The 27119-nt window shown below is 35.2% G+C and overlaps 8 protein-coding genes across 11 annotated transcripts; 5 read left to right on the top strand and 3 right to left on the bottom strand.

Annotated features, from left to right (window-relative positions):
- Positions 1-226: 226 nt before the first annotated feature.
- LOC131846589 (zinc finger RNA-binding protein-like) lies at positions 227-4482 on the top strand. The gene is made up of 4 exons (XM_059195926.1): positions 227-238; positions 332-923; positions 3718-3806; positions 3889-4482. Exons 1-4 carry the CDS (start codon positions 227-229, stop codon positions 4480-4482), a joined length of 1287 nt encoding a protein of 428 aa, XP_059051909.1.
- Positions 4483-6586: 2104 nt separating this feature from the next.
- LOC131846588 (CCHC-type zinc finger nucleic acid binding protein-like) lies at positions 6587-6862 on the top strand. Its single transcript, XM_059195925.1, has one exon. The coding sequence runs from the start codon at positions 6587-6589 to the stop codon at positions 6860-6862; it is 276 nt and encodes a 91-aa protein (XP_059051908.1).
- A 2396-nt stretch (positions 6863-9258) lies between these two features.
- On the top strand, positions 9259-9955 carry LOC131846482 (larval cuticle protein A3A-like). 2 transcript variants are annotated; one of them, XM_059195797.1, is made up of 2 exons: positions 9259-9270; positions 9362-9955. In XM_059195797.1, the coding sequence occupies exons 1-2, from the start codon at positions 9259-9261 to the stop codon at positions 9953-9955; spliced, it is 606 nt and encodes a 201-aa protein (XP_059051780.1). The 2 variants fall into 2 exon arrangements, with proteins under 2 accessions (XP_059051780.1, XP_059051779.1); XM_059195796.1 differs by having other exon boundaries at positions 9259-9287; positions 9376-9955.
- A 3193-nt stretch (positions 9956-13148) lies between these two features.
- LOC131846483 (larval cuticle protein A3A-like) lies at positions 13149-13904 on the top strand. 3 transcript variants are annotated; one of them, XM_059195799.1, is made up of 3 exons: positions 13167-13196; positions 13288-13752; positions 13783-13904. In XM_059195799.1, exons 1-3 carry the CDS (start codon positions 13185-13187, stop codon positions 13879-13881), a joined length of 576 nt encoding a protein of 191 aa, XP_059051782.1. In that variant the 5' UTR covers positions 13167-13184; the 3' UTR covers positions 13882-13904. The 3 variants fall into 3 exon arrangements, with proteins under 3 accessions (XP_059051784.1, XP_059051782.1, XP_059051781.1); XM_059195801.1 differs by having other exon boundaries at positions 13149-13196; positions 13288-13904; XM_059195798.1 differs by having other exon boundaries at positions 13185-13213; positions 13302-13904.
- A 210-nt stretch (positions 13905-14114) lies between these two features.
- On the bottom strand, positions 14115-16606 carry LOC131846477 (outer dynein arm-docking complex subunit 4-like). Its single transcript, XM_059195792.1, has one exon. The coding sequence runs from the start codon at positions 16514-16516 to the stop codon at positions 14735-14737; it is 1782 nt and encodes a 593-aa protein (XP_059051775.1). The 5' UTR covers positions 16517-16606; the 3' UTR covers positions 14115-14734.
- A 513-nt stretch (positions 16607-17119) lies between these two features.
- LOC131846479 (larval cuticle protein A2B-like) lies at positions 17120-18593 on the bottom strand. The gene is made up of 2 exons (XM_059195794.1): positions 18556-18593; positions 17120-17791 (listed from the first exon to the last, which is right to left on the bottom strand). The coding sequence occupies exons 1-2, from the start codon at positions 18565-18567 to the stop codon at positions 17165-17167; spliced, it is 639 nt and encodes a 212-aa protein (XP_059051777.1). The 5' UTR covers positions 18568-18593; the 3' UTR covers positions 17120-17164.
- A 3380-nt stretch (positions 18594-21973) lies between these two features.
- LOC131846480 (larval cuticle protein A3A-like) lies at positions 21974-22941 on the bottom strand. The gene is made up of 2 exons (XM_059195795.1): positions 22895-22941; positions 21974-22665 (listed from the first exon to the last, which is right to left on the bottom strand). Exons 1-2 carry the CDS (start codon positions 22904-22906, stop codon positions 22051-22053), a joined length of 627 nt encoding a protein of 208 aa, XP_059051778.1. The 5' UTR covers positions 22907-22941; the 3' UTR covers positions 21974-22050.
- A 571-nt stretch (positions 22942-23512) lies between these two features.
- On the top strand, positions 23513-25594 carry LOC131846488 (cytochrome c oxidase subunit 5B, mitochondrial-like). Its single transcript, XM_059195807.1, has 3 exons — positions 23513-23615; positions 24205-24378; positions 25384-25594. The coding sequence occupies exons 2-3, from the start codon at positions 24210-24212 to the stop codon at positions 25557-25559; spliced, it is 345 nt and encodes a 114-aa protein (XP_059051790.1). The 5' UTR covers positions 23513-23615; positions 24205-24209; the 3' UTR covers positions 25560-25594.
- Positions 25595-27119: the final 1525 nt, after the last annotated feature.

Genomic DNA, 27119 nt, shown 5'->3' with positions numbered 1-27119 from the left:
GAGGAACAAGAGCGGGTGGCCGCATTCCACCGAAGATCACGACCTTGCCATAACAGTATCAATTAAAAGCGAAAGTTTCAATAAGCTCCTTATGGGTGCGGGTTCGATTATCGTGTTACGTTACACAAAACCGAATGTCACGAGTGGATACGAGTTCAATATAAAACGAGAGCGTTCACTAAGTTGGGCATTACAATTTCATTCTTGGACTATATCACATCCAAAAATGGCATTCAAGGTATTATTATTTACATAGTGAAAATTATAAAGTAAACAATTTGCTATAAGTGATAACAGTGTTACTAAAGACAATCTTTCTTTTTTGTTGCAGTTCGTCGTTCTTAGCTGCCTGGTGGCTGCGGCAAGCGCTGGACTGCTCCCAGCTGCTCCCGTCGCTTATTCGGCCCCACTCTCGTACTCGTCCCATGCCATCCACGCTGCTCCTGTGGCGTATTCCGCCCCAGTGGCCTACGCAGCCCCTATCGCTAAAGTAGCCGCTGTTGCCCCAGTAGCCAAAGTAGTGGAGGCTTACGATTCTCACCCACAATACAGCTTCGCCTACGATGTGCAAGATGGTCACACCGGTGATTCTAAGTCCCAGCACGAGACTCGTGACGGTGATGTCGTTCAAGGCTCTTACTCCGTTGTTGACCCCGATGGTACCAAGCGTACTGTTGAGTACACCGCCGACCCACACAACGGTTTCAACGCTGTCGTACACAGAGAGCCTCTCGCCGTGAAGGTTGCCGCTGCCCCCGTCGCATACGCCGCACCCGTCGCCAAAATCGCAGCCCCTGTTGCATACGCTGCCGCACCCGTCGCCAAGGTCGCATACGCTGCCCCTGTGTCATACGCCGCTGCACCCGTCGCCAAGGTTTCATACTCTGCGCCCGTTGCCTATTCCGCCCCATTGTATCACCACTAAGTCATTATTATAGGATAATTAAAAGCCATAATGTAAATAAACAACTTATTTATGAACGGAATTTGTTTTCATATATAGTTACCACATCCACAACAATCCATTAAAACCCCTCTGATGGTTGAACTACTGCAAAGAACATTCACCAATAATTAATGTATATCTAGTATTATTTATCATAAGATACCGCGACTAACGCGATAAGTTTTTTATTTCTTTATCAACAACAAGTATTCTCTTTTACAAAATAGAATATGCCTTATTTATAGGATGGCACAAATTCATATACATATGCATGCCATGGCAGCCTATGAATAAGGGGGAACTTTAAATTGTAACTTTGAAATATGTATTCAACGCTATCAGCGTTGAATACATATTTCAAAGTTACACAGGGTATAATCTTTATTAAATTTATAAATATGTATATGCCTATTATTATACTTGTAACATTGTAGCTGCCGCATGAAATACATATGTAAATGTATCTCACGAGGTACCGTCGCAGGATATAACTAGTTTTACTTGAAATGTTGTGAGGTTATATACTGACAGCCTCAGCGGTCGGTCGGTTTAGGACACCGTATCTTTATTTACGTTGCTTTATGAATCAGATATATTTTTTTGTAGAGCGCTCACATAAGTCTATTCAATCCATTGTATTATATGATCAAACGAACTTTAAAGTGAAGTTCGATCATTATTATATTTGTAGCTTCATTCGAAGATATATTATTATACATGGTAACATCTGAAGAATAAAGCGACGACGTATAATCGAATAAATAAAGTAAAGAAATTAAGATACATTTATTTGGAGCATACACTGCAAACATTTAATATATACACAAGACATTAATTGTTATACATGTATTTATACATTAATAATTTAATAAATATAGCTATGACTTGAATCTAGAAGTACTTTTTATTAGATAGTAAGCCCATATGCCACTATATTTTTGTAAATATTAAATATTCATTCAAAATAAATGTAATACATAGTATTAGAAATTTATAATCTCTAAAATTATAAGAAAGTTACATCTAAAAGTTTTTTCTGCATTTTACCCCGCATACCAGGTTACCGATTTTTAAGTGTTCAGGATATACGCCAATCTTCAAAACGTTATAAGGATTAAGTAAATAAGTAACAAAATCGAAGTATTTAGTTTAGAACATATATAGATATCAAATTATTGTCACATATACGACGTTAGTAACTCTCTTTAGAGCGAAATATTAAATTTCATGATACTATTTTTGATATAGCCTTCGTAGGGATAAGATCAAATGTAAACTTAAAGCTGATCGAACAAAAGATTGGATAATATTTTAAGGCTAAGAACCTAGAACAAGACTTGAAATGTTTCATGAGATAGCCAATATCATGTAAAACAGCAACACACTCTAGCACTCTACGAGTTTATATTTATTTTCTGATCTCCTAGATAACAATAATAATAATCCAGGATAATTTATACAGCGCCATTTGAGTAATGAATTTCTGATAAATATACTTAATTACATTATAATTGTATATATAGTATAACAAATTTACAATCTTTAATGCTGTATGTAAGAAAGTAAAAGAAAGGTTAGTTTTGTATTACAGCCCGCATACCAAGTCTTATGGAAACGGCAATCTTCGAAAAGTTATAAGGGTTAAGTAAATAAGTAACGAAATCGAAATACTTAATTTAGTTAGAACATAAACGTATATTAGATTGTTTCATATACACGATGTTAGTAACTAACTCTCTTTAGAGCAAAATATTAAAAATTTATTTTATTCCATGATACTACTTTTAATATAGACTTCGTAAGGACAAGGTCAAACGTAAACTTAAAGCACAGTTAACGTAGTATTGCATACATAAAGTAATCGGAATTCCGAATACAAAAGATTGGATAACATTATGTAATATTATCTTATCTGTGATAATATCATCAGCACAAGAACATAAATATACTTAATTACATTTATTATTGTATATACATACACAATAACCATAGAAAACACCTAGAAAATTAAAACCCATGTTTCCCATTTTGATACAAATATTTGTGTCATGCGATCGAACATGCGAACATTGAAGTAAGGCGGTGTGCTAATCTGCTAAACTGTCGTGGCCGTTTTCATATAAGTACCTAAATGGTATTTATCCTACATGTAATAGCAATGTAAGTAAGCTAATACATATTTACAAAAAATTACTTGACATATGATACTTTATTTGTCGTCATCATTATTATTATTATAACACTTTATTGCACCAACATATAAAGGACATGAACAAAATTAAAAACATAAAAAAAAAACTAAGTACAAAAGACGGTCTTATCGCTAATGCAATCTCTTACAGACAACCTTTAGAAAGAGAGTAGGTATTTACAAAAAAAAATTAAGTGTAGAGTAGATAGTATGTATTTGTATGTGTGATATGTATGTATTTACAAAAAATATATATATTTTTATCAGTTATCAAGAACTAGCTTTAGCTAGGTTTAAAGGTGCGGTTTTTGGTACACAATACGAAATTTAAAATTATTATTATTGTCTTTATTACAACTAATAAACTATCCAGATGAAGCCTCTAAGTACTTTCTGATCTGTGCTATTAAAAGTCTTTATTTATATTTTAAATTGTAATGTATTCTATCACAAAAGAAAAACATAATTAAAACAACCCAAAACAGACTATAAGTGATCTTAAACTTACTCATAAATAAGATCAAAGTTTTCGATTGAACGTAGGTTCAATTTGCCGTCACCTAAATATGAATGTCACTAGTGTCGTTCAATATAAAAAGAGAACGTTCGATAAGTTGGGCAGTACAATTTCATTCTTGGACTATATCACAACCAAAAATGGCATTCAAGGTATTAATTACAAATTGAAAATTATAAACTGGTTCAATTTGCGATAGGTGATAACAGTATTAACAATCTTCCTTTGTTGCAGTTCGTAGTTCTTAGCTGCCTGGTGGCTGCCGCAAGTGCTGGACTACTCCCAGCTGCTCCCGTCGCTTATTCGGCCCCACTCTCATACTCGTCCCAGGCCATCCACGCTGCTCCTGTGGCGTATTCCGCCCCAGTGGCCTACGCAGCCCCTATCGCTAAAGTCGCCGCTGTTGCTCCAGTAGCCAAAGTAGTGGAAGCTTACGATTCTCACCCACAATACAGCTTCGCCTACGATGTACAAGATGGCCACACCGGTGATTCTAAATCCCAGCACGAGACCCGTGACGGTGATGTCGTTCAAGGCTCTTACTCCGTTGTTGACCCCGATGGTACCAAGCGTACTGTTGAGTACACCGCCGACCCACACAACGGTTTCAACGCTGTCGTACACAGAGAGCCTCTCGCCGTGAAGGTTGCCGCTGCCCCCGTCGCATACGCCGCACCCGTCGCCAAAATCGCAGCCCCTGTTGCATACGCTGCCGCACCCGTCGCCAAGGTCGCATACGCTGCCCCTGTGTCATACGCCGCTGCACCCGTCGCCAAGGTAGCATACTCTGCGCCCGTTGCCTACTCCGCCCCATTGTATCACCACTAAGCCATTACTATAGGATAATTGGAATCCATAATGTAAATAAACAACTTATTTATTAATGGAATTTGTTTTCATATAAAACTATTTAGTTACTATATCCACAACAACCCCTTAAAACCCCTCTGATGGTCGTCGGTATAGGATACCGCCTTACTTGCCGATGGTCGTAGGTATGATCCTACACACAAGCTCTGCTTTTATTTCATGATACTACATTTAATATAGACTTCGTAAGGACAAGGTCAAACGTAAACTTAAAGCACAGTTAACACAGTATTGCATACATAAAGTAATCGGAATTCCGAATACAAAAGATGGGATAACATTATGTAATGTATGTATTATCTTATCTGTGATAATATCATCAGCACAAGAATATAGAGCAAGACATGAAACATTTGATGAGATGAGATCACAGCCTACTCTATGAGTTAATGAATATTTTCTGATCTATAAACTAAACTAAATAATAATTTAGGACAATTTATACAGCGCAATCTGAGTACTGAATTTCTGATAAATATACTTAATTACATTTATTTTTGTAAATACATACACAATAAGCATAGAAAACACCTAGAAAATTAAAAACTCGGTTTCCGCTTTTATTACAAATATTTGTGTTATGATCGAACCTGCGATTATAAGAGGTAAGGCGGTGTACAAATCAGCTTAATCAGCGTGGCCGTTTTCATATAAGTACCTAAATGGTATTTATCCTACATCTAATTATTACAAATAATATTATAAATCGTCTATTTCGTAATACGTCTGTCTCGCTTTCACGCAAAAAATACTGAATCGATTTAATTGAAATTTGGTACATAGATAGTCTAGACCCTAAGAAAGGACATAGGCTACTTTATAATGCAAAAAAAGAGTTGTAAGGGGTTGAAAGTGGGGATGAAAAATTGTATGGAAGAATCGTCGAAGAATTTTTGAAGCTAGAAGCTTGAAACTTATTTTTGAGGCTGCTAATTAAATATAAATAAGTATGATATTCAAAGCTTTTAAAAATGTTAACCTTAAGGGGTTTAAATAAATTAGGGAATATTTTTCTTTATGTAAATTCGTTATTATTGAAGCTAGAATATTGAAACTTATTTTCGAGGCTGTTGATTAAATATAAATAAATATGACATACTAAATCTTACCCTTAGAGCAGTAAAATAAAATAGGGGATGAAAGTTTTTATATAAATCTGTCATTTTTTAAGCTAGAAACTTATTTTTGATGCTGCTGATTAAATTTAAATAAATAGGCCATCAAAGTTTTTAAAAATGTTACCCTTAAGAGGGTAAAATAAAATAGGGGATGAAAGTTTTTATGTAAATTCGTCATTTTTGAAGCCAGAAGCTTGAAACTTATTTTTGAGGCTGTTGATTAAATTTAAATAAATATGACATTCAAAGTTTGTAAAAAAATTACCCTTAAGGGGGTAAAATAAAATAGGGGATAAAGGTTATTATGTAAATTCGTCATTATTGAAGTTAGAACGATGAAAATTTTTTCATTGGCTTTTTGAGTTAGTTTATTAAATACCTTACTAATATTATAACTGTAAAAGTAATTCTGTCTGTATGTCAGTCTCACTTACACGCCAAAACTACTGAACAGATTTAAGTTATATTTGGTACACAATTAGTCTAGATCTTGAGAAAGTACATAGGATACTTTTGGATGCGAAAAAGGGTTGAAATAGTAGATTCAAGGTTGCCTGAGCTACGGTTCTGGCTGGGTGTGACTGGATGTCGCATCCTAGAAGTCAAGCGCCGATATCGGCGACAAAGCGAATTCACTGGCCGCAAGGTTAGTGGAGATCTTGCCAGTAGGAAAAGTCCGGGTCACTAGGCCGGAGAATTCGGCTGAGCTGAGACTATGTGACCTGGACAACTCAGTAACATCCGAGAACGTCATTACCGCAATAGCGCGAGAGAGAGGATGCGCAGAAACAAGCATAAAAGCGGGCGAGGTCCGGTGCACTCCCTCCGGCGTGGGCTCAATCTGAGTGCGATACCCGGTTGCAGCAGCCAAAACCCTGATCCAGACGGGTCGGGTTAAGGTAAGGTGGACGGTCGCTCGGGTACAATCTCTCGATCCGAGACCCATGCGGTGCTACCGGTGCTTGCTCACGGGGCACGTGGGCCAACGGTGCACTGCGGGGGAAGACTGCAGCGATAGGTGCTATCGTTGTGGTCAAGGCGGCCACAAGGCCGCGAGATGTGTCACGCCATCGCCACGTTGCTGGTACTGCGCTGCAGCTAACCGCAAGTCGGACCATGGAATTGGTAGCACAAAATTGTGTCGCTTGCCAAAAGGCCAGGGCCTCGGCCTCAGTGTGGGCATCGGATCCATATTGGACCCTAGGGTCGGGGATTGTTAGGGCTATCCGAACCTCACCAGGGAAGCATTACGGTGGCGTGCAGAGGCTATTCTCTGCTTGCCTAGATGAAAGGTCCCTTCGATGGGAACCATGTCGGTGATCTTGGAGAATGCATATGCGATCCTATAGCTACGGCGATATGTTCGAGGAGGAATAGTCGTCAGGTTTTGGCCGGTATAAATCTGGCAGTCCCCATTTGGTTAAAAAAAAAGTTATACGTAAGAATCGTCATTTTTAAAGGTAGAAGCTTGAAACTTATATTTTAGGTTGGTGATTAAATGATATTCAAAGTTTAAAAATTTTTTACGCTTAAGAGGTTAAAATAAAATAGAGGATTAAAATTTTAAGTACATTCTTCATTTTTGAAGCCAGATCTATAAAACTTTTTCCATTGGATTTTTTGGGTTAGTTTATCTGTCTGTCTTACATACACGCCACAACTACTGAACCGATTTAAATGAAACTTGGAACACATAATCTAGACCCTGAGAATGGATATAGAGTATTTTTTAATGTGGAAAATGGTTGTAAGGGTATTGAAAGGTGCAAGGTTATATGGATACATATATCGCCATTTTCAAAGCCTAAAACTGATTTTTAGGCTGTTGATTAAATATAAATAAAGAAAAATGGATTCTAAGGAATTTAAAAGAAAGTTAAATGTTTATATGGAAATATTGACATTATTAAAGCTAGAAGTTTGAAGTTTAATTTTTAGCCTATTTATTTAACATATATTAAGAAAGAGTTATAAGGGGTTGAAAGAGTTATGTATGTTATTTATGTGTCGTCATTTTTGAAGATGAAACGATGAAACTTTTTCATTTGGCTTTTATTGGGTTAGGTCATTAAATATTTTTTTCATTATTTGGTCAAGGTCACTATGTTACGCGGACGAAATCGCGGGTACAGCTAGTAGCAATATAAGTAAGATAATACATATTTACAAAAAATTACATGACATAAGATATTTTATTTGTCGTCATCATCACAATAAAATATTAAGATAAAGATTTCTTAACTTGGGTAAAATATTGTGTGTTCATTTATATATCAAATAAAAATTAATTCGAAAAAAGATTGCAGGCTCCATCCATCCATGTCACGTCGCATTCAAATAAGTATACTCAGTTAAAGTTGAGATGAAAGCACCCCAATACGATTTTGATTATTGACAATCCTATTAACAACCTCGTATGTGATAACGGTTACGGATGTACGAGTATATCGTTCATTATATGACTAAATAGATCAGACTAGCGACACCTTCCTTGCTTTGTACGGGTATTTAAATTAATGTAGGTACAAAAAAATCAGCAGACAAGCAGCTTTCTTTGTAAGTTCTGATTTGTTTGAAGAGGGCGATAAGTCAGTGAAAGTACTGGAAACAAGGAGTATACATCTTAATCCTCCAGAATGATATAGCATTACATCATAACATGATGTGCATAGTACGTACTGTTGATATATGCATAAGTCACGGTTATCAATTTTGACGGCCTTGGTGGTCTAGCGGTTTAGCACACGGGCGGTGTGCTAAACCGCTACTACACCGCCCTACTTCGGATGGTCGCGGGTTCGATTTCCTCGTACGGCATATACATTTGTATTTATGAGTATGACTGTTTGTTTCGGCCTCCGTGTTTTCTATATATAATATGTACGTATTTTCTAAAAAAATAATTAAATAAAAATAGTAATCTAATAAAACAAACATCTATGTATTTGTATCAGTTATCCAATACCCACAACTCATGCTTTAGTTAGCTTAACTTGGGTCTAGAAATCAATATGTGGATGAAGGAAAACCACATAGAAACTCTTTTCGTAGTTTGTGAGATTATCGCGTACATGCGGACAAACACCTCGTAACCTTTGTTTTACAATATGTATAGATTACAGACCGTATACAGACGTATTAGTACACTACTCTAAACTGATTTTTATATTTTCTAAGACTAATTCTTTCTCTATCATATTTGATTTAATGTATCTAGCCTGGCCTTCTAGTGCGGTTTTTTGAACACAATATGAACTTTATAATGATTGATATTGCCTTTATTACAACTAATAAACTATCTAGATGAAGCCTCTAAGTATTTACTAAACTGTGCTATTAGTAAAAGGTTTTTGTTAAATTAATAATTAATAATATTTAATTAATAATAACTTTAAATTGTAATTTATTCTATCATAAAAACAAACCATAATTAAAACACGCCAAAATAGACTACAAGTGATTTTAAACTTACTCATAAATAAGATCAAAGTTAAATCGATTGAACGTAGGTTCAATTTGCCGTCACCTAAATATGAATGTCACTTAGTGTCGTTCAATATAAAAAGAGAGCGTTCGATAAGTTTGGCAGTACAATTTCATTATATCACAACCAAAAATGGCATTCAAGGTATTATTATTTACATAGTGAAAATAATAAAGTGGTACAATTTGCGATAAGTGATAACAGTGTTACTAAAGACATTCTTCCTTTGTTACAGTTTGTCGTTCTTAGCTGCCTGGTGGCTTCCGCAAGCGCTGGACTACTCCCAGCTGCTCCCGTCGCTTATTCGGCCCCACTCTCATACTCGTCCCATGCCATCCACGCTGCTCCTGTGGCGTATTCCGCCCCAGTGGCCTACGCAGCCCCTATCGCTAAAGTCGCCGCTGTTGCTCCAGTAGCCAAAGTAGTGGAGGCTTACGACTCTCACCCACAATACAGCTTCGCCTACGATGTACAAGATGGTCACACCGGTGATTCTAAGTCCCAGCACGAGACCCGTGACGGTGATGTCGTTCAAGGCTCTTACTCCGTCGTTGACCCCGATGGTACCAAGCGTACTGTTGAGTACACCGCCGACCCACACAACGGTTTCAACGCTGTCGTACACAGAGAGCCTCTCGCCGTGAAAGTTGCCGCTGCCCCCGTCGCATACGCCACACCCGTCGCCAAAATCGCAGCCCCTGTTGCATACGCTGCCGCACCCGTCGCCAAGGTCGCATACGCCGCCCCTGTGTCATACGCCGCTGCACCCGTCGCCAAAGTTGCGTACTCTGCGCCCGTTGCCTACCCCGCCCCATTGTATCACCACTAAGTCATTACTATAGGATAATTGAAAGCCATAATGTAAATAAACCATTATAATAATTATTTAAGAACGGAATTTGTTTTCATGTAAATCTATTTTCTTACCATACCTACAACAAACCGTTAAGACTCCTCTGATGACGTAACCAGCTACTACCACATTAGCAAGTCGGCTTGGCTTATTTTGAGTTTCAGTGTACTTTCTTATATGTGTAGTTCACAGTAATTAAATTTTAAGTTAAGTAGATTTACTTAAATATATAGTACTACATATAATAACAATATACTCCTCTGTGATTTAGAGCAAAGAATTAAGAATATTATCCTAGTTATCTTTATATCTTAAATGTACATAGCTCAAACGATCATCAATGTGATCATGAATATTTCAGTAATTTACAATCTGTTAATAAACATAGGGATCCTCCATATATAACTATAAAGATACAATCTTAGTTTTTGGTTTAATATAACACACTGTTAAAATCACTTATTTTTAACAGAACATAATATAAACTAAACGTTCTTTTCTATTCTGTGCTATCTTTCTTCAAAACCGCTGCACTACTGCAAAGAAGTTTCACCAATAATTAATATGTACCTATTATCATTACATAACGCGACTAACGCAATAAGCTTCTTATTTCTTAATCAACAATAAAGCACTTCTTTTTAAAGCAAACCTTCACAAAATAGAATGAATATGTCTCATTTATAGGATGCCACAAATTCATATATGTATGTCATGGCAGCCTATAAATAAGGGAGAACTTTAAATTGTAACTTTGATTATATATAATATAATATATAATCTTTATTTATTTTATATATTTATGTCAGTAACATAGAATGTATTTCACGGAGAAGTGATGCGGGTTACAGCTAGTTTTACTTGAAATGTTGTTCTCAAATTATATATTGACAGCTTCGGTGGTCGGTTGGTTTAGGACACCGCCTTACTTGTTGATGGTCATAGGTACGATTAATAACACAAGCCCTGCGTACCTGGGGATAACCCTACTACACAGGATAACCCTGGACACGTAACATATTTACTTTTCGTAACATACTTAGGACATCTGTATATGTATTGCTTTGAGATATAAATCAGATATATATTTTTTAAAATGCACTCACATAAATCATATAGATTCATCCCATAATGTTCGAATAAATAAAGTAAAGAAACAAAATATATTTATTTCGCGAAACATACAGGACATTATTTGTGGTAAATGCAGTTTTCTAATTAATAATTTAATAAATACAACTGGTTTCCTCTCAGCTTTGTATCTAGAAGTACTTCTTATTAGATAGTAAGCCCTTATCCTACTGTATTTTCAATTATTTAAGTATTAATGACTTAAATATTCAGTAGCCTTTCAAAATATATATAATAACAAAGTTTCAAAGTCTAACAATATAAGAAAGTAGAAGAAAGTTACTTCTAAAACTGTTTCTTCATTTTAGTCCGCATGCAACCTTTCCGCTTTTTAAGTGTTCAGGAAACGCGAATCTTCAAAGAGTTTTGAGAATTAAGTGAATAAGTAGTTAGTATCGATAATTAAGTAGTAAGAGAATTAAGTAAGTATCGATTTCGTTACTATTATCTGTTACATATCATTTTCGTAAGTAGGTCTACATACTTTTGTTCAGTATAATAAAAAACAAATTATTGTCATATACGCGACATTAGTAACTCTCTTCAAAACTCAAAATTAAAATTTTATTTCACTTCAAGATGCTATTTTTATTATAGCTTTCGCAGTGATAAGGTCTAACGTAAACTTAAACTAATCGAAATTCCGGATGTAAAAGATTTGATAATATCTTAAACATTAGAACATATAGGAAGACTCAAAACTTTTCATTAGATAGCCCATCTCTTGTAAAACAGTTTCACACTCTAGTGCACTGTGAGTTAATATATATTTTCAGATCTTTTATATAACAATAATAATAATAATCCAGGATAATTCATGAAACACCGTCTGAGTACTGCCAAATCTAAATCTTCCTTAGACATCAATATAGGTGTGGGTGGATGGATAAAACCTCATGGAAATAAGTTTCGTAGTTTTTGAGATGATCGCGTACAAACGCCGCGTTAGATTTTGTTTTATAACATATATGGATTGCCGATTGATTATTGTCTACTACACTGAATTGATTTCTAATCTTTTCTCCATAATACTGATTTAAAGACTAATAGATAGTAAACCCTTATCCTACTGTATTTTCAATTACTTAAGAATTAATGATTTAAATATTCAGTAGCCTTTCAAAATACATAATATGACAAATTTTCAAAGTCTAACAATATAAGAAAGTTACTTCTAAAACTTTTTCTTCATTTTAGTCCGCATGCCACGTTTCCGCTTTTTAAGTGTTCAAGAAACGCGAATATTCAAAAAGTAAATAAGTAGTTAGTATCGATAAATAAGTAGTAAGATTTATCTAGTCTTCTGAAACGGTTTTTTGGATAAATTACTGATTTTATTTGTATTGCCTTTATTATTACTAATAAACTATCTAGACGAAGATTATTCAAACTATATAACATGTTAAATTGCAATTTATTTAAACCTGTATTTATGTTAAAACTTTTATGGTAATTCAAGCTGACTATAATGCAGAGCTGTAACAGTACCTCACTGCGGATATTCTCTAACACAGAATTAATGAGAGTGTCTATGAACACGTGAAATAATTCACCGAATAATGAGATATTATTATTTAGAGGGTGAATATCGACGCAGATCCATTTATTTTTAATCCGTTTACAATTTTCAATAAGAATATTTATATGTTATAGTGTAATAAATATATATATTTATTATAATTAATATAATAAATCATTTTCTGTTTTATCAAAGATTTATGAAAACATAGAGGAAAATACATCATGCAATATATATTATAGATTAATTTAAAATTACAACAATAAATGTGAGTAGGTTAAAACATTAACTACGTAAATTAGCAGGTTGGCTTTATATAAATAATATTCAATAAATGGCTGTCCACTTTCACAAAAGTAAACCATAATTAAAACAAGCCAAAGTAGACCAAAAGTGATCATAAACTTACTCATAAGATCAAAGTTTTCGATTGAACGTGGGTTCAATTTGCCGTCACCTAAATATGAATGTCACTTAGTGTCGTTCAATATAAAAAGAGAGCGTTCGATAAGTTTGGCAGTACAATTTCATTCTTGGACTATATCACAACCAAAAATGGCATTCAAGGTATTATTATTTACATAGTGAAAATAATAAAGTGGTACAATTTGCGATAAGTGATAACAGTGTTACTAAAGACATTCTTCCTTTGTTACAGTTTGTCGTTCTTAGCTGCCTGGTGGCTGCCGCAAGCGCTGGACTACTCCCAGCTGCTCCCGTCGCTTATTCGGCCCCACTCTCATACTCGTCCCATGCCATCCACGCTGCTCCTGTGGCGTATTCCGCCCCAGTGGCCTACGCAGCCCCTATCGCTAAAGTCGCCGCTGTTGCTCCAGTAGCCAAAGTAGTGGAGGCTTACGACTCTCACCCACAATACAGCTTCGCCTACGATGTACAAGATGGCCACACCGGTGATTCTAAGTCCCAGCACGAGACCCGTGACGGCGATGTTGTTCAGGGTTCTTACTCCGTTGTTGACCCCGATGGTACCAAGCGTACTGTTGAGTACACCGCCGACCCCCACAACGGTTTCAACGCTGTCGTCCACAGAGAGCCTCTCGCCGTGAAGGTTGCTGCTGCCCCCGTCGCATACGCCGCACCCGTCGCCAAAATCGCAGCCCCTGTTGCATACGCTGCCGCACCCGTCGCCAAGGTCGCATACGCCGCCCCTGTGTCATACGCCGCTGCACCCGTCGCCAAACTTGCATACTCTGCGCCCGTTGCCTACCCCGCCCCATTGTATCACCACTAAGTCATTATTAGAAGATAATCTTGAAAGCCATAATGTAATATAATGTAAATATATAAATAAAACTATTTATGAACAGAAGTTGCTTATTTCTTTTTATTGGTATTTACATACAGTATTATAATTCAGTTAAATTTGGGAAAAAATATTAAAAGAAGTGCAAATCGAAATACCTATTAAATTAACATAAGGTATCCGACATAAATACACAGGATTTGTCACAAACTATATATATATATATATAATGTGTGTACGATACATTAGTCGTAATAATCTAAAATGACTCATTCTTGCTTCAAGATGTAGATAAAATTATATAGTCCAGGTTGTGTCAACCTAAGTATCTATCTGTATATTCAAGTATATTGAAACATCAAATATGTAGTTTATTTTATTTCTAATAATGTTGATTAAATATACACTAAATTACATAATTGTGAAATTAAGAATAATAATAATGGGTACATTTGAACTTTAATTTTTTTATACATATTTAATTTTTCTTCTGGGACTTGATACTATTTAATATAGATTATTAGAAGATACATTATAAACCTAAATTTCATTATACACGTTTTGATTTCCTTATCCGAAATCAATCTGTAAATGTCTACAGCATTTCGCTTACTGATCAATATGATTTGCATCTTAATACCAGATTAAATTTTTTTAGAACTTTGTATATATTATATATTGAGAATGAAATCAGTATATCTAGACTAAAATAGTGTGAGAATAATAACACATAATAATGAGCGTATGTATTATTCAAAGAAGGTGAAAAATATTTACTTGTACAAATATTCATATTCTACAAATATTTCTGTTGATATTTTGTAAATAAATAACGTAATATTTATATATCGAACAGTTGAAAACCAAGAGTAGCAGATTGAGGTGGTGCGGGCAAAGACTGTTCTTGCCCAGGGATGACTGACAACCCGCGTTGACGTCGGCGTTGACGTTCCGCCCGATCTTCACCAGGTTTCTGTTTGCGTGGTAATACCGAGAACCGCCTACCAGTCGGAACAGTCGACATACGCTTAAATAACACTTGAGTTTCCACTTTTTGCGATTCATCCATGACGGCTACTATCTGTTTTTCTCTTTGCATTATCGCCTTGCGTTCATCAGAAGATACAACTTCTGCTGCCATTTCCGCACATTTGCATAAGAATGCTTGTATGCGTTCCGGGTCCTGTAGTTTCTTTGACCATTCATAAGCTTCTTCTACTTGAATGCGTACCTCATTTGAGTTACCTTGTTGCATATCGCCACTCATTAGCACAAAACATCCATTTAACCACCATGTGACATTCGTCAGTTCCTGAGCTTCTCTTTGGCAACGTTTTGCATAAAATTTCGCGAGTGCATAATTTTTTTGAGTACACAGAAGGCGAGCAAGCTCATACATTAACCAACATTTCATTGTAGCATTTTCACACATCTCAAGTATAGCAATAACTTTCTCTGTTGCTTGTTTAATATCTATAAACTTATATGGATAGTTCGCCATTACAGAATCAAATGATTGTGGTCGACCTACAGGAAGGCCCATAAGGAACGCAATCCTTCGACGATTACCACGCTCACTAAGAGTATAGGATAGACGATGTTGTGCCAAATATCCTTCTCCGACTGCTCTATATAAACGATCTGTATATATTTCCTTATCAGGAAGTGTTCGAGAGGTTCTTGAATCGAGAAATAATTGCATGCGCTCCGCTTGTGCCATCAAATCCATTATACGATTGTCGCGAAAACTCTTTTCAATTTGTTTCAACAAACGTTCAGAAGTGCGGGCTCCTATCTCGCGTTCTTTTATTAATACTGCCTCCATATACTTGTTTTGGTGTTTAGACTCAGCCTTTTCTGCTAGTTTAATTGTATAATATGGTCGCTGTGAACGCAACATATTCTGACGTTCAGTCAATGAACGAAGAGCTTCCTTTACAGCTGTCTTCAACTGAAGACTGCCCCCTGAGTTTGCTGATTTTATACGAGGATCTTCAGTAAGCTCTTGAAGAAAAAATTTATCATACGCCATTGGTCCTAGATACTTCATAGCGAGTACTCTGGCCAAAGTTAAATGCTTTCGTGCCTCTATTTGTGTTAATTTACGTTTGCGTTCTGGTTGTGGAATTCGAGACACGTGAAGTAGTTTTTGTGGTCCGTTCTCATCAGTGCGTATTGCTTCTGTTTCCTTAATTAAAGGTAAAAAATCTAACATCACGTTACCTGCATTGACTCCAATACAATCTTGTATAGTTTCGACACCTTGATTAATACCTTCATGGAAATAAGGTGGTTGACGACGATCTCTTACGCCCCGGAAGTTCATAACAACGGATCTTTCAAAATCGGACATAGTATACATGGCCCGAGCTTGCATGTTGCGTGCTATCATATTGGCAGGTGCAAGTTTGAGGGCAACTTCAGCGTCCGCATACGCCTGTACCGGTTGAACAGCATCAGCACATACTTGACTGCGTCCTGTTAGTGTTCGTACATCATCCGGAGTACTCTTGAAAGCTTCATCAAATGAGGCTTTTGCTTTTTCAAATTGTTCAAGACGACGCAAATATGCGCCTCTTTCACGATATACTGTCAGCGCGCCATACAGCTGTTTTTCTTCCATTACAATATGTAGTATATTATATACTCGTAACAACAAAGTATATATAACAATAAATGTACAATTGATAAATGTTAGAAATGATAAATTTGTCAAAAGTAGTATATTTTTATAAAATACATGTCAAGCAGGAAACTCTTTACTTTGACACGTGTCTATTATTCAGACTTAGAAATAAATAAATAGAGATAATTTCGCTTATAATATTGTATAATTCTCTATAGACACTATCCTAAATCAACTAATTCAATATTACTTCAACATCGTGTTAATATTTAATAATCAATAATACTATTATAATATTTCAAAGTAATAAATGTGAACATGTGAAATCACCATACATAACATCAATAGTAAACGAAGCCTGTGAATATGCCATCTAGGATAATAGTTGTGACGGTATGTTTGTGTTTGTTTAAAAATGTAAAATATATGTAAAAGTTAAAAATGATCTTAACCATTATTTCTTATTAAAATCAATACAATATAATCATGAAATAACTCCGTACTAGCTGTGCTACTTGCTTAGATAGTACAGCTGTACAACAATAATTGATTACATATGAATAAAAACATATAATTTACAGTATAAAAATGTTTATTGTCTTAGCCTTTATCCGAAATTTCAGAGAATTAAGTTGTTGTAGTAGATCATTTTACAGCCACAACTGGGGCAGCAGCATAATTGTAAGACAAGAACGGAGACACTGTAAGTCTTGAGAACGGCGATACGAGAGATGCGGTAGCGACCTTTGCTACTGGTGCTGTATAGGCTGCAGCCAAGGGCGCTGTGTATGCCGCTACTTTTGCCACAGGAGCAGTATACGCAGTAGTATAAGGGGCAACTACTGCAGCGGTTAACCTCGCAGGTGCCACAGCTGCGACTGGAGCAGCCGCTATACGAGCGGGGACTACGGCAGGCTCAGCAACGACAGCGGGAGCGGCAGCTACGAGTGGCTCATTACGCACGACAGCGTTGAATCCATTTACTGAATCAGCGGCGTACTCGACGACACGACGCGTACCATCAGGCTCAACGACCGAGTATGAGCCCTGAACTAAGTCTCCATCACGTTGCTCTTGCTGACTTTTATAGTCGCCAGTAAGAGAATCCGCTACGTTATATCCGAATCTGTATTGTGGAAGAGGATCGAATTCCTCCAGTCTTGCCGCCACCGCAGGGGCCGCGACTACTGGCGCTGCCGCGAGAGGAGCTGCGACCGCCGCCGGCGCCACACTCGTACAAGCAATGGCCACGAAGCACGAGATGATGACGATCTAAATGTAATGAATAATTGAAATATATGTATATGCCTAAAATTATACTTAAAAGGATTTGCGTTGAAAATGTCACTTGTGTATACACGTCCCAACAGCTGTACTTGAAACAGTGACACAATTTCGCGAGGGCGATACTAGTGCAGTTGCGCAAGCGCATGCGCTGAGAAATTACTAACAAGCTGAGGATACAGTACCCGTCAAGGACGTGTAATGTAACGCGTCCCGCATCCAAATCAGCGTAGACAAGACACGCCGATTCATGGCGTTGTCTGGGCAAAATAAGTGAGTATACTATTGCTTAAGTAAAATGAATAACAACATTTAAACTAGAACGTAACGTATATGGTACAGCAATTAAAACAAAATATGTTAGTCGCTATTGGTTTAAAACGACTAAACTTGGGATTTAAAACTAGTATATGAATATGTTGCATATATATATTTATTAATTTAAAACTAACACTTAGTATGTCTATTAATTCAGTAGCTATATAAAATTGTAGTGCCTATTTGTAAGATCGCATTAACTGCTCTTCACTAAATGCAAATGAAAGTATATAATTATAAGAAATATTATTTAAAAGTATTGTCTGTTCTTGCTAATCTCTGAAATGGCTGGACCGATTTTGATGGGACTTTCACTCGCAGATAGCTAGAGTATCTTATGTTACTTTTATTTTAGAAATTTTATATATTTTAATAATCGAAATATTATTTAAATTTAATCTATAGTAATGGGTATTTTCAGGAATAAAATTTACCTTAGAGACCATTTTTGTTTCTATGGATGAGTTGCGGAATGAAGCCAGCTATGACTATGCTCCTGTTGTGAAGATCGAGGTATATATAGTGGGGCAGGTTGTGACACTATCCCAAGTTCATACTTAGTATTATGTATGCACATCACTATGGATGTGCACGCAATTGGAAATGAGATGCAATTTGTCAATGGAGGAAAATTTTTACATGTTCTTGACTTTACGCCAAATGTTATGAAATTGCTATAAATTAAACATCTCATACCTTTAATGCATTCAGAATAATTCTGAATTATATCAAAGGATAATATTAAAATATTAGATAAATACTTACTAATATTTTCTCTTAGCAAATTGATTCTCTGTAGAATAAAGATGAAAATGTAATGTAATTTATGTATAACATATAACATGTATAACAGTGAAATCACACCTTAAGGAGGTATTCCACTTTAAGTCGACAAGAATGAAAACTTAAGAAGAAAACCACGAGATCCAATACAATTAAAAAATATATTGTATAATACTCGCCCCGGCTTCGCACGGGTGTACATGTATTATGTATGTATTAAAGCTTCCTCTTGAATCACTCTGTGTTAAGAAAACCTCTTTAAAATCCATTGCGTAGTTTTAAAGATTCAAGCGTACATAGGGACAGACACCGACAGGGACTTTATTTTATACTATGTAATAATGATTGATTAAGATATCTGACTTGATAAAGCCGAAGTAACATTATATTAATAATATTATATTATATATTTCATAATATTAATTCCAAAATAATAGATTTTTATAGAAAACTGATTTTAATACGTATATTTTATTGCAACCTTTTGTTTTCTATTGTACTGTACCACTGTAGTAATTTTCGTGTTCTATATCCAGCAGCAGGTACAGACTGAGAGTTATTAAGCTATTAAAAATTTTCGTCTTTCACCCCTTTATTTACCTTTCGCTCATAAAGGGTGAATTTAAAAAAAAACTCGTAAATTCAGTTTTTATACCAAGATACATACTTATAATCCGTATGTGTAAATGTCAAACTTTCATCATGACCTTTTTCGTTTTTATATCGATAAACAAGATTTTTATATATCTTCTTGTCATAGGCACCTATTTTATAAAAACAAGAAAAAAGTGTTACAAAGTCCTCTGCATGGATATACAACACTTATTTCACAATGTTCCGGTTTTGAAGCTGGTACTCGTCGTACATGCGACCTTGAAATACTGGACACGAAAGCACACCTTAGTCCCAGGAATAGTAAAGATTAGATATTTACACATCTACGAATATAATATTCATTCTTATATGCTTTCATTTTTGTTTCATGTCTTTGTTTATAATCCAAGCTGAATATTATTTAGACGTAGACAGTAGTAAATAATAGTTTTTTAAATAGGCCAGTGCATTTATATCCTAATGAAAGCCTAATGCAGCCAGCTGAAATAAACGGTATGGTTAAAAATAGTAATAAAGACTGACACACAGAGGAAGTAACTATACACATGACAAAAATTGTTTCATATCAATAAATTCTATGACTTAATGACAACTCAAAATCTATTCATATAAATAAAATTAGAGTGTCTGTTTGTACGTAGTAAAAATGGTTATTGAAATAACCATTTTTACATTTTGCATATGAATATAAATGCGGTACGTATACCAAAATATCATTTTTTACCATTTTTATCTGTCTGTCTGTCTATCTGTATGGTCCGGCTAACCTGAACCTGAAGTGGCTAGACCGATTTGACGGGATTTGAATTGGCAGGTAGCTGATGTAATAAAGAGAAACTTAGACTACTTTTATTTCCGAAAAAATCTTTTATTTTAGAAAAATAAAGTTATATTCCACGCGGACGAAGTCGCGTGTACAGCTAGTATTATATAAAACGGATAAGTAATTTCTGTAGAAATATCCACTTGAAAATTAAGGACGTGTTACTTTAAAGTTTAACAAATGGCTATAGATTTCGAAGTAGCTTAATAGGACATTTACGCCAGTTATTTTGACATAGCCTGTCTGGTTATACAAGGTATACTATAGGTATACTTCCGTAACATCAACTTCATAAGTTTCGTGGCAGCAATATTAGGAATCGGAGTCATCACTTTGGTACTAGAATTGCATCTATTACCAAAGTCATGACTCTGATTCACACTTCATTCTGGCGACACAGGAAATTTGACAAGAAATATAAAGACGGTGATAAAGGTGCCGCTGGTAATATCACTGCTGAAGTTATTGTCATATAATAAAAAAATCTGAGAGTACGCGTTAGGCTCGCTCCTGCTACTTTGTATGGAGATATATCCAAAGATATGTGAGCATATCAATTTTCACTCAGGTAGACTTTGTAAAAAATTCATCAGCCTTAGTCTCACATATTTCAGTTGGCAATCAGTTTACAAAATGTATTGCAGTTGAAGGGTGAGATAAGTCAGTGTTAAGTGGAATGACATCTTGATTTACGGAAAGGCAAGGCATGAGTGGTAACACGGGCGGGGTAACATCGTGAGGTATCACGATTTCATTTGACGCCCGTGTTACCACCTAGTGCTGTTAATGTATAAAAACGATCGTCAATGTAACACTCACCGTTATGTTATTCGGCCGTATGTTTGTTTGCCATTCTAATTACATAAATTATACAAATAATAGGTAGAAGGTATAATAATATACTATTATTATGTAATATTATGTTATCTGTGCTATTATGTATATTCAATATATAACTCATAGGTATATAATTTATTAAATATATATGTACTTAATATCGTATTATATTTTCTCTATCATAGATCTCGAATTTAGATTCATTGCTCACCTTGAATATCATTTTACTAGTAGTAAATATAAAGAGTAGGTAAGTTGTGTTGACTTTGATCCGTGGTGCGGTTATACTCGTATGTTGAACGTGGTACGCCCGAGGCGAGAGCTAATAATTATCGGTCAACTGGCCCGCCTCTTTGTCGATGACATGTACCGATATGTAATCCAATTGTATTGGTACATATGGAACAAGGACTACTAGCTCGCAAATTTAAAAATAATACTCAGACAAATAACAAGTAACAATCCCGTACGAGGTGTACGGGATTGTTACTTGTTATTTGTATATAGATACAAATAGTGTTTTTCTTAAACATTTTGAACAATTTACTATAATAAATAATTATTACAGCAGATATTTGACCCTTTTTGAGGTCAAGTAACTAGCACGTTATATCAAAATAAACTAAAAGTATTATACGTTTCCAAGACGTCTACTTGCTGTTGTTTGCGCAGATCATGTGACTGGAAAATAAGCTAAATTTGTTTTATGATTTTTATATAACTATAAGAAATATATACAAATACTTGGCAATTTTAAATAAAAAAAATATTTTTAATAATCTTTTAATTGCATTTCAATTCATGTGTATATCATATAAAAATAAATTAATACTTGTTTACATTTTAATGACTAGTCAAGTGATCCAATATTTCAGTGGTGGATAAGTGGAGCAGAATAAGCCACTGGAGCAGCCAATTTAGCTACAGGAGCAGCGTGTAATACAGGAGCAGCATGCACCACTGGGGCAGACTGAACTACAGGGGCGGCGCGAACTAGAGGGGCAGCAGCATATGCCACGGGAGCAGCGACCTTAGCAACAGGAGCAACTGCCGCTACTTTCACTGCCACCGGCTCCTTGTGCACAACGGCGTTGAAACCATTGTGAGGATCAGCCGTGTACTCAACTGTGCGCTTGGTACCGTCAGGGTCAACAACGGAATAGGAGCCTTGGACAACATCGCCATCGCGTGTCTCGTGTTGAGTTTTAGAATCACCAGTAAGTCCATCTTGGACATCATACGCAAAGCTGTATTGAGGATGTGGGTCATACTCTTCAACAGCGACCTTTGCGACAGGGGCGACAGCGGCGAGTTTCGCGACGGGTGCGGCGTATGCTACTGGGGCGGCGTGCACGAGCGGTGCAGTCGGAGCGGCATGCACCACGGGTGCAGCTGCATATGCGACCGGAGCCGGGTGCGCGGCGTAGGCTGCGGGGGCCACGAGGCCCGCCTGTGCGGCGGCCAACACGCACATCAGCACTACTAGCTAAAATAACAGAATAAAATCCTTAATCAACAAATACCATTGTCCAAATTTAAATACAATAGCCTATTATTGTATGTATTTCTTAAATTTAACCATTTTTTTATAACAAATTCTTGATTATTACAAGAAAATATATTAGTAGGTAGTAGTACAGTACTAGGATTTGAGTCCTTTCTTGGCTGAAATCCGTTTTAAACTAAAATATATTGATTGGCGAAATAAATCCTACCTTGAAAGCCATGATAAGAAGAAAAGAATGTGACTTCTCAATGAGGATACCCCAAGTTGAATGTGCTATACTTGAATCAGTCAGACTTTTTATATGGCTCTCCGTTACCTTTGATATTGCATTATCTCGTTGCTCTCGTGTGTGAGTTATTATAACCCGGCTGATTTTAAGTGCTAAATGTTATTTAATAATATCTTATAGAGTATTCGTCGATTAAATTTGTTGGTGTAACATTTAAATAAGAGTAAGTGGGCAATGATCGATCTCGAGCATAAAGATCACTTGCTGTATAAAATGTAGTTGCTTTCTTTAGGGCGGTGCCATGTCCTTGCGATGACATGCATAATTATTAGCTGATGTAAATAAATTTTGTTAACTAAAACTGGGTATGTAATATTATGTTATCTGTGCTATAACTATTATATATACCTGTAGATATATGTATACCTTTAACATTACGATACAAATTATCTATATATGTTATAGGCATAATAATAAAAACCTTTATTAGCCTACAGAGATTTCATTAATAAACAAAATAATATTTCAAAAAGTATGCAACATTTATTTTTTATATTAAAATATTTTTATATCCGTACATATTAATAAAAAAATATATTAGATGCATCGAATTTAATTTAAATTTTGACATTAACGATTGTGTGTCATGTGGAGAAAATTCAAAGAACTGTAGAAATTTTCTAATTAGATCAAGTTGAAGGTAATTATTATCAGCATCTTTGATTTCATTAATTATCAAACTCAAACTTGATAAATTTGTATAAATCTTATATGTTCTCATATTGTATATATCATTCATATGGCGCTTAATAAACTTATCGTGTAGAAAATCACACCTACTTAACAATTTATCAATAAAATTAGTTGAATTCTTAGCATCCTTGTAAAGTAACAAAATCTTTAATTTATTTTTACAGTTAGTTCTTCCAATTTAATTAATTCGTTTCCAAGTTAATTAGGCTAGATACGCATTTATTTTATTACGAGAATTTGACATTATTATTATATTTATAAAACATTGTCCAAAATATTAGTTTTTGTAGGAATATATTAAAGCAAATAACTTTACTTTTAAAGCAAATAACCAAAGACATTCAATTTTAATACAGACAGTTTTTACAGAACAGAAATAATTGCTACAAAATCGAAATCATAGATTAGTTCTGTTATGTTAATAATTGTCTTAGTGCCCTACGATTACTAAAAATATGCAAAAACCTAGACGCCTTTATAAATTGTGCTGACACGTTGTGTATATTAGGCCATTTATGATATAACCTTTTTCACAGGCGCTATGTGGTGGCTGAGATCGGTTCCATCGTTGCGTCGTACCATTGTTGGAGTCCGTAAATATGGTGCTCTTCATGATCCCTTGGATCACGTAACTGGTATTCAGAAACGGGAACTACTTGCCCATCTTGCGGGAGAATGCGATCCATTCCGTATCATGGCTATTAAAAGAGGTAAACTGGAATTGATGTTTTATGCCGACTAACGAGAGCAAGTGCGAATCATGAGAGAAGTAAAATCCGAAACTACTGATTTGCTCGCTAAGTTGAACTGAATTCAGTTGAAATTGGATGGGCCATAGTTGACTAATGAGATATTTATTTTATTGACAATAGGTACAGGTCACAGGTAGGACTATTTATTACGTTTGCAATTCCCGAAGATTTTACAATGATACAAAAGATATTTGCTACCGGTATAACGAGTCATGCAGCTCTTATTTCTTTAGATTAGAGCAGTTATACTTCATGAAAAATGTGCGACGATATAGTTGTGACAGATCACAACTATATGGTCGCATATTTTTCATGAAGTAATTATCATTATTCAGCATACTAGTTCAATACGGCTTATACTTACCTGTATTGAAATCGATATTACCAGTAAGAGCATCACGGATGTTAATAAAATTCCAACTGCTATAGATGCCATTTGAATGTCATTTGTGCACGACAAAATTTTAATCACTATTTTAACTCTTCAATTCAGGAAATAGTAGGTAGGTAAATATTGATTGTACTAATATATTGTCTACACAATTATTTTGTGGGAAATGCGTAAGATTTTACAACAAACACCAGAGTCTGTCCTCAGTCTGCCAGAAAAAAGATTATAATGTCTTTTTTGTAAAAAATTCAAAAATTTGAAGAGTTTATTAAAGATAATAATGTTTTTTATCTTTAATAAACTTTTTCATAGAAAAAATGTAACTTAAAATTAATAATCTTAAAAATATAAATTGATTACTAAATATTGAGTGCGTAGTAGTTTCTATGTTGATTGTCGCATGCCTAATCCTTGTTAATGTGTAATTATTTAAAAGAGCAACAGGCAAGTTTCTTTCTCATTCTTATTGTGATGAGTCTGTTTTCCGAATGAATGGTAGAATATAAAAATATGTAAGTGCTTATATTAAGTTCATTTCAAATAATTTTTATTTATATTTTTTTCTATTTCAGGTCCTGGAACGTGCGAGCGTCCAAACCTGATACCGAGTGCCTTCGCCTCACGGTTGATGGGCTGCATCTGTCATCCAGATCATAATCACGCTGAGTACATGTGGCTGCACCAGGGAGTACCCAAACGATGCGGCTGCGGTTATTGGTTTGAATTGTGTCCTGTTGCACCATTGTAAATGAATTGTACGATACTGCTATATATTAAATGGTATAAAACACAATTCCATGTCTAAAAAATTAAATATTACAGCCCGTTACCAATCCAAAATACCACCAGCATTTGCTACATTATATTAACTGTATTCATTCATTCATAATTTAAGAGCTACGCTCTTGTCGGTAGAGCTCTTGCCACTTTCCGCGATCTTCTGTATATGTATTAGTTAATATAAATTAAAAAAATAATTTGTTCTTTATATAAATAATTAAGTGCCGATGCTAACGAGATTCCATTGTTTATCATTTAGCAATGCGAATAAATATGGGAAACAGTGGAGGCCTGGGGAAATTGACTTGTTAATGTATAAATATTAAGGCCACCACTCACCCGTTGTTTCGCGGTGTCCTACTTTATGTGAGTGACCGTGAACTGCCGACACATACAACGCTCTGGCCGGAACTTTGATTCATCTTATTATATAATATAAAAATACGTATTATTTAATAGGTAAACCTAGAAAAAATAATATTAATTGGTTCAAAACAAATCCATTAAGAAAGATACCGATCCTATGACGGTAGCATAAAAATGAAATAGTAAACCGTTAACAAATCATTGAAAAATATATGTATACTAAAAATATAATATTACTAGCACACACAAGAATTACTTACAATCGAAATTTAATAAATACATTTATCCAAAACGAAAATATCTTAGAAGTAGAAGTAGAAGAACTTCGTCGTTGCAAAAAAAGCAATCGAAGAATTGCGATACTTATTTTATTATATCTTTGACGACATCAGTGGTCTAGTGCTTTACGTTCGACGATGGCGGGTTCGATTCCTCGCACGGTACAAACATTTGTATTCATGAGTATGATTGTTTGTATTGCTCTGGGTATTTTCTATGTATATTAAGTCTGTATTTACAAAAAAAAAGTATATATACGTATTTATATCAGTTGTCTCGTGACCATAACACAAAGTCTGCATAACTTGGGACTAGATGGTGCTGTTTGATTTGCCTTAAAATATTATTATTAACCAATATTTCTTAAATTAAATTGGATCGTTTCTCATCGCTATCTTCGTATTCCTTTGTGTATACATTCACCACCACTCACTTGTAACATTTAACTAACCAAAACGAATACTCATGACATACTCGTACCTATGCAAAGAGAGAGGCTTTTAATTCGGTACCTAAGTAAGATACTAATTACGTAAATAATTTATTGATATATATATATATAAAAATATATATATAAATAATTTCATGGCAACCTTACCTTTCGCATTTGCCAGGATTAGTACGTTTAAATCAATACTCCAATAGACTATTGCTATTATAAAAACAATATATACATCTTAACTAGAGCCCTTACTGGACACTGTAAATCTATAACAGAAGAGGAAACGCTCAAGTATAACCGAAATATCTTCTTTGCAAAGTATACTATACTATACCCTGGGGACATAAAAACCATCGCGCCTAAGAATATCCTTCAATTCTTGTCCCTGACAGGAAACTTTGAATAAAAGGGTGAGCACGATAGATCAATGTAGGTCGTAGT

This window comes from Achroia grisella, unplaced genomic scaffold, assembly GCF_030625045.1.
Source record: "Achroia grisella isolate CSIRO2021 unplaced genomic scaffold, CSIRO_AGI_Agris_v1 utg511, whole genome shotgun sequence".
Classification (NCBI taxonomy): Eukaryota; Metazoa; Arthropoda; class Insecta; order Lepidoptera; family Pyralidae; genus Achroia; species Achroia grisella.
The sequence above is the reverse complement of the archived record's forward strand: the minus strand, read 5'-3'. Positions and strand labels throughout refer to the sequence as shown.

Coding starts and splice junctions, on each gene's coding strand:
- LOC131846589 (XM_059195926.1), top strand. Junction 924..3,717: donor CGCCCCATTGTATCACCACT/AAGTCATTATTA, acceptor GAATGTCACTAG/TGTCGTTCAATATAAAAAGA. Junction 3,807..3,888: donor AACCAAAAATGGCATTCAAG/GTATTAATTACA, acceptor CCTTTGTTGCAG/TTCGTAGTTCTTAGCTGCCT.
- LOC131846588 (XM_059195925.1), top strand. CDS start 6,587: ATGCGGTGCTACCGGTGCTTGCTCACGGGGCACGTGGGCCAACGGTGC.
- LOC131846482 (XM_059195796.1), top strand. CDS start 9,259: ATGGCATTCAAGGTATTATTATTTACATA. Junction 9,288..9,375: donor AAGGTATTATTATTTACATA/GTGAAAATAATA, acceptor TGTCGTTCTTAG/CTGCCTGGTGGCTTCCGCAA.
- LOC131846483 (XM_059195798.1), top strand. CDS start 13,185: ATGGCATTCAAGGTATTATTATTTACATA. Junction 13,214..13,301: donor AAGGTATTATTATTTACATA/GTGAAAATAATA, acceptor TGTCGTTCTTAG/CTGCCTGGTGGCTGCCGCAA.
- LOC131846477 (XM_059195792.1), bottom strand. CDS start 16,516: ATGGAAGAAAAACAGCTGTATGGCGCGCTGACAGTATATCGTGAAAGA.
- LOC131846488 (XM_059195807.1), top strand. CDS start 24,210: ATGTGGTGGCTGAGATCGGTTCCATCGTTGCGTCGTACCATTGTTGGA. Junction 24,379..25,383: donor TATCATGGCTATTAAAAGAG/GTAAACTGGAAT, acceptor TTTCTATTTCAG/GTCCTGGAACGTGCGAGCGT.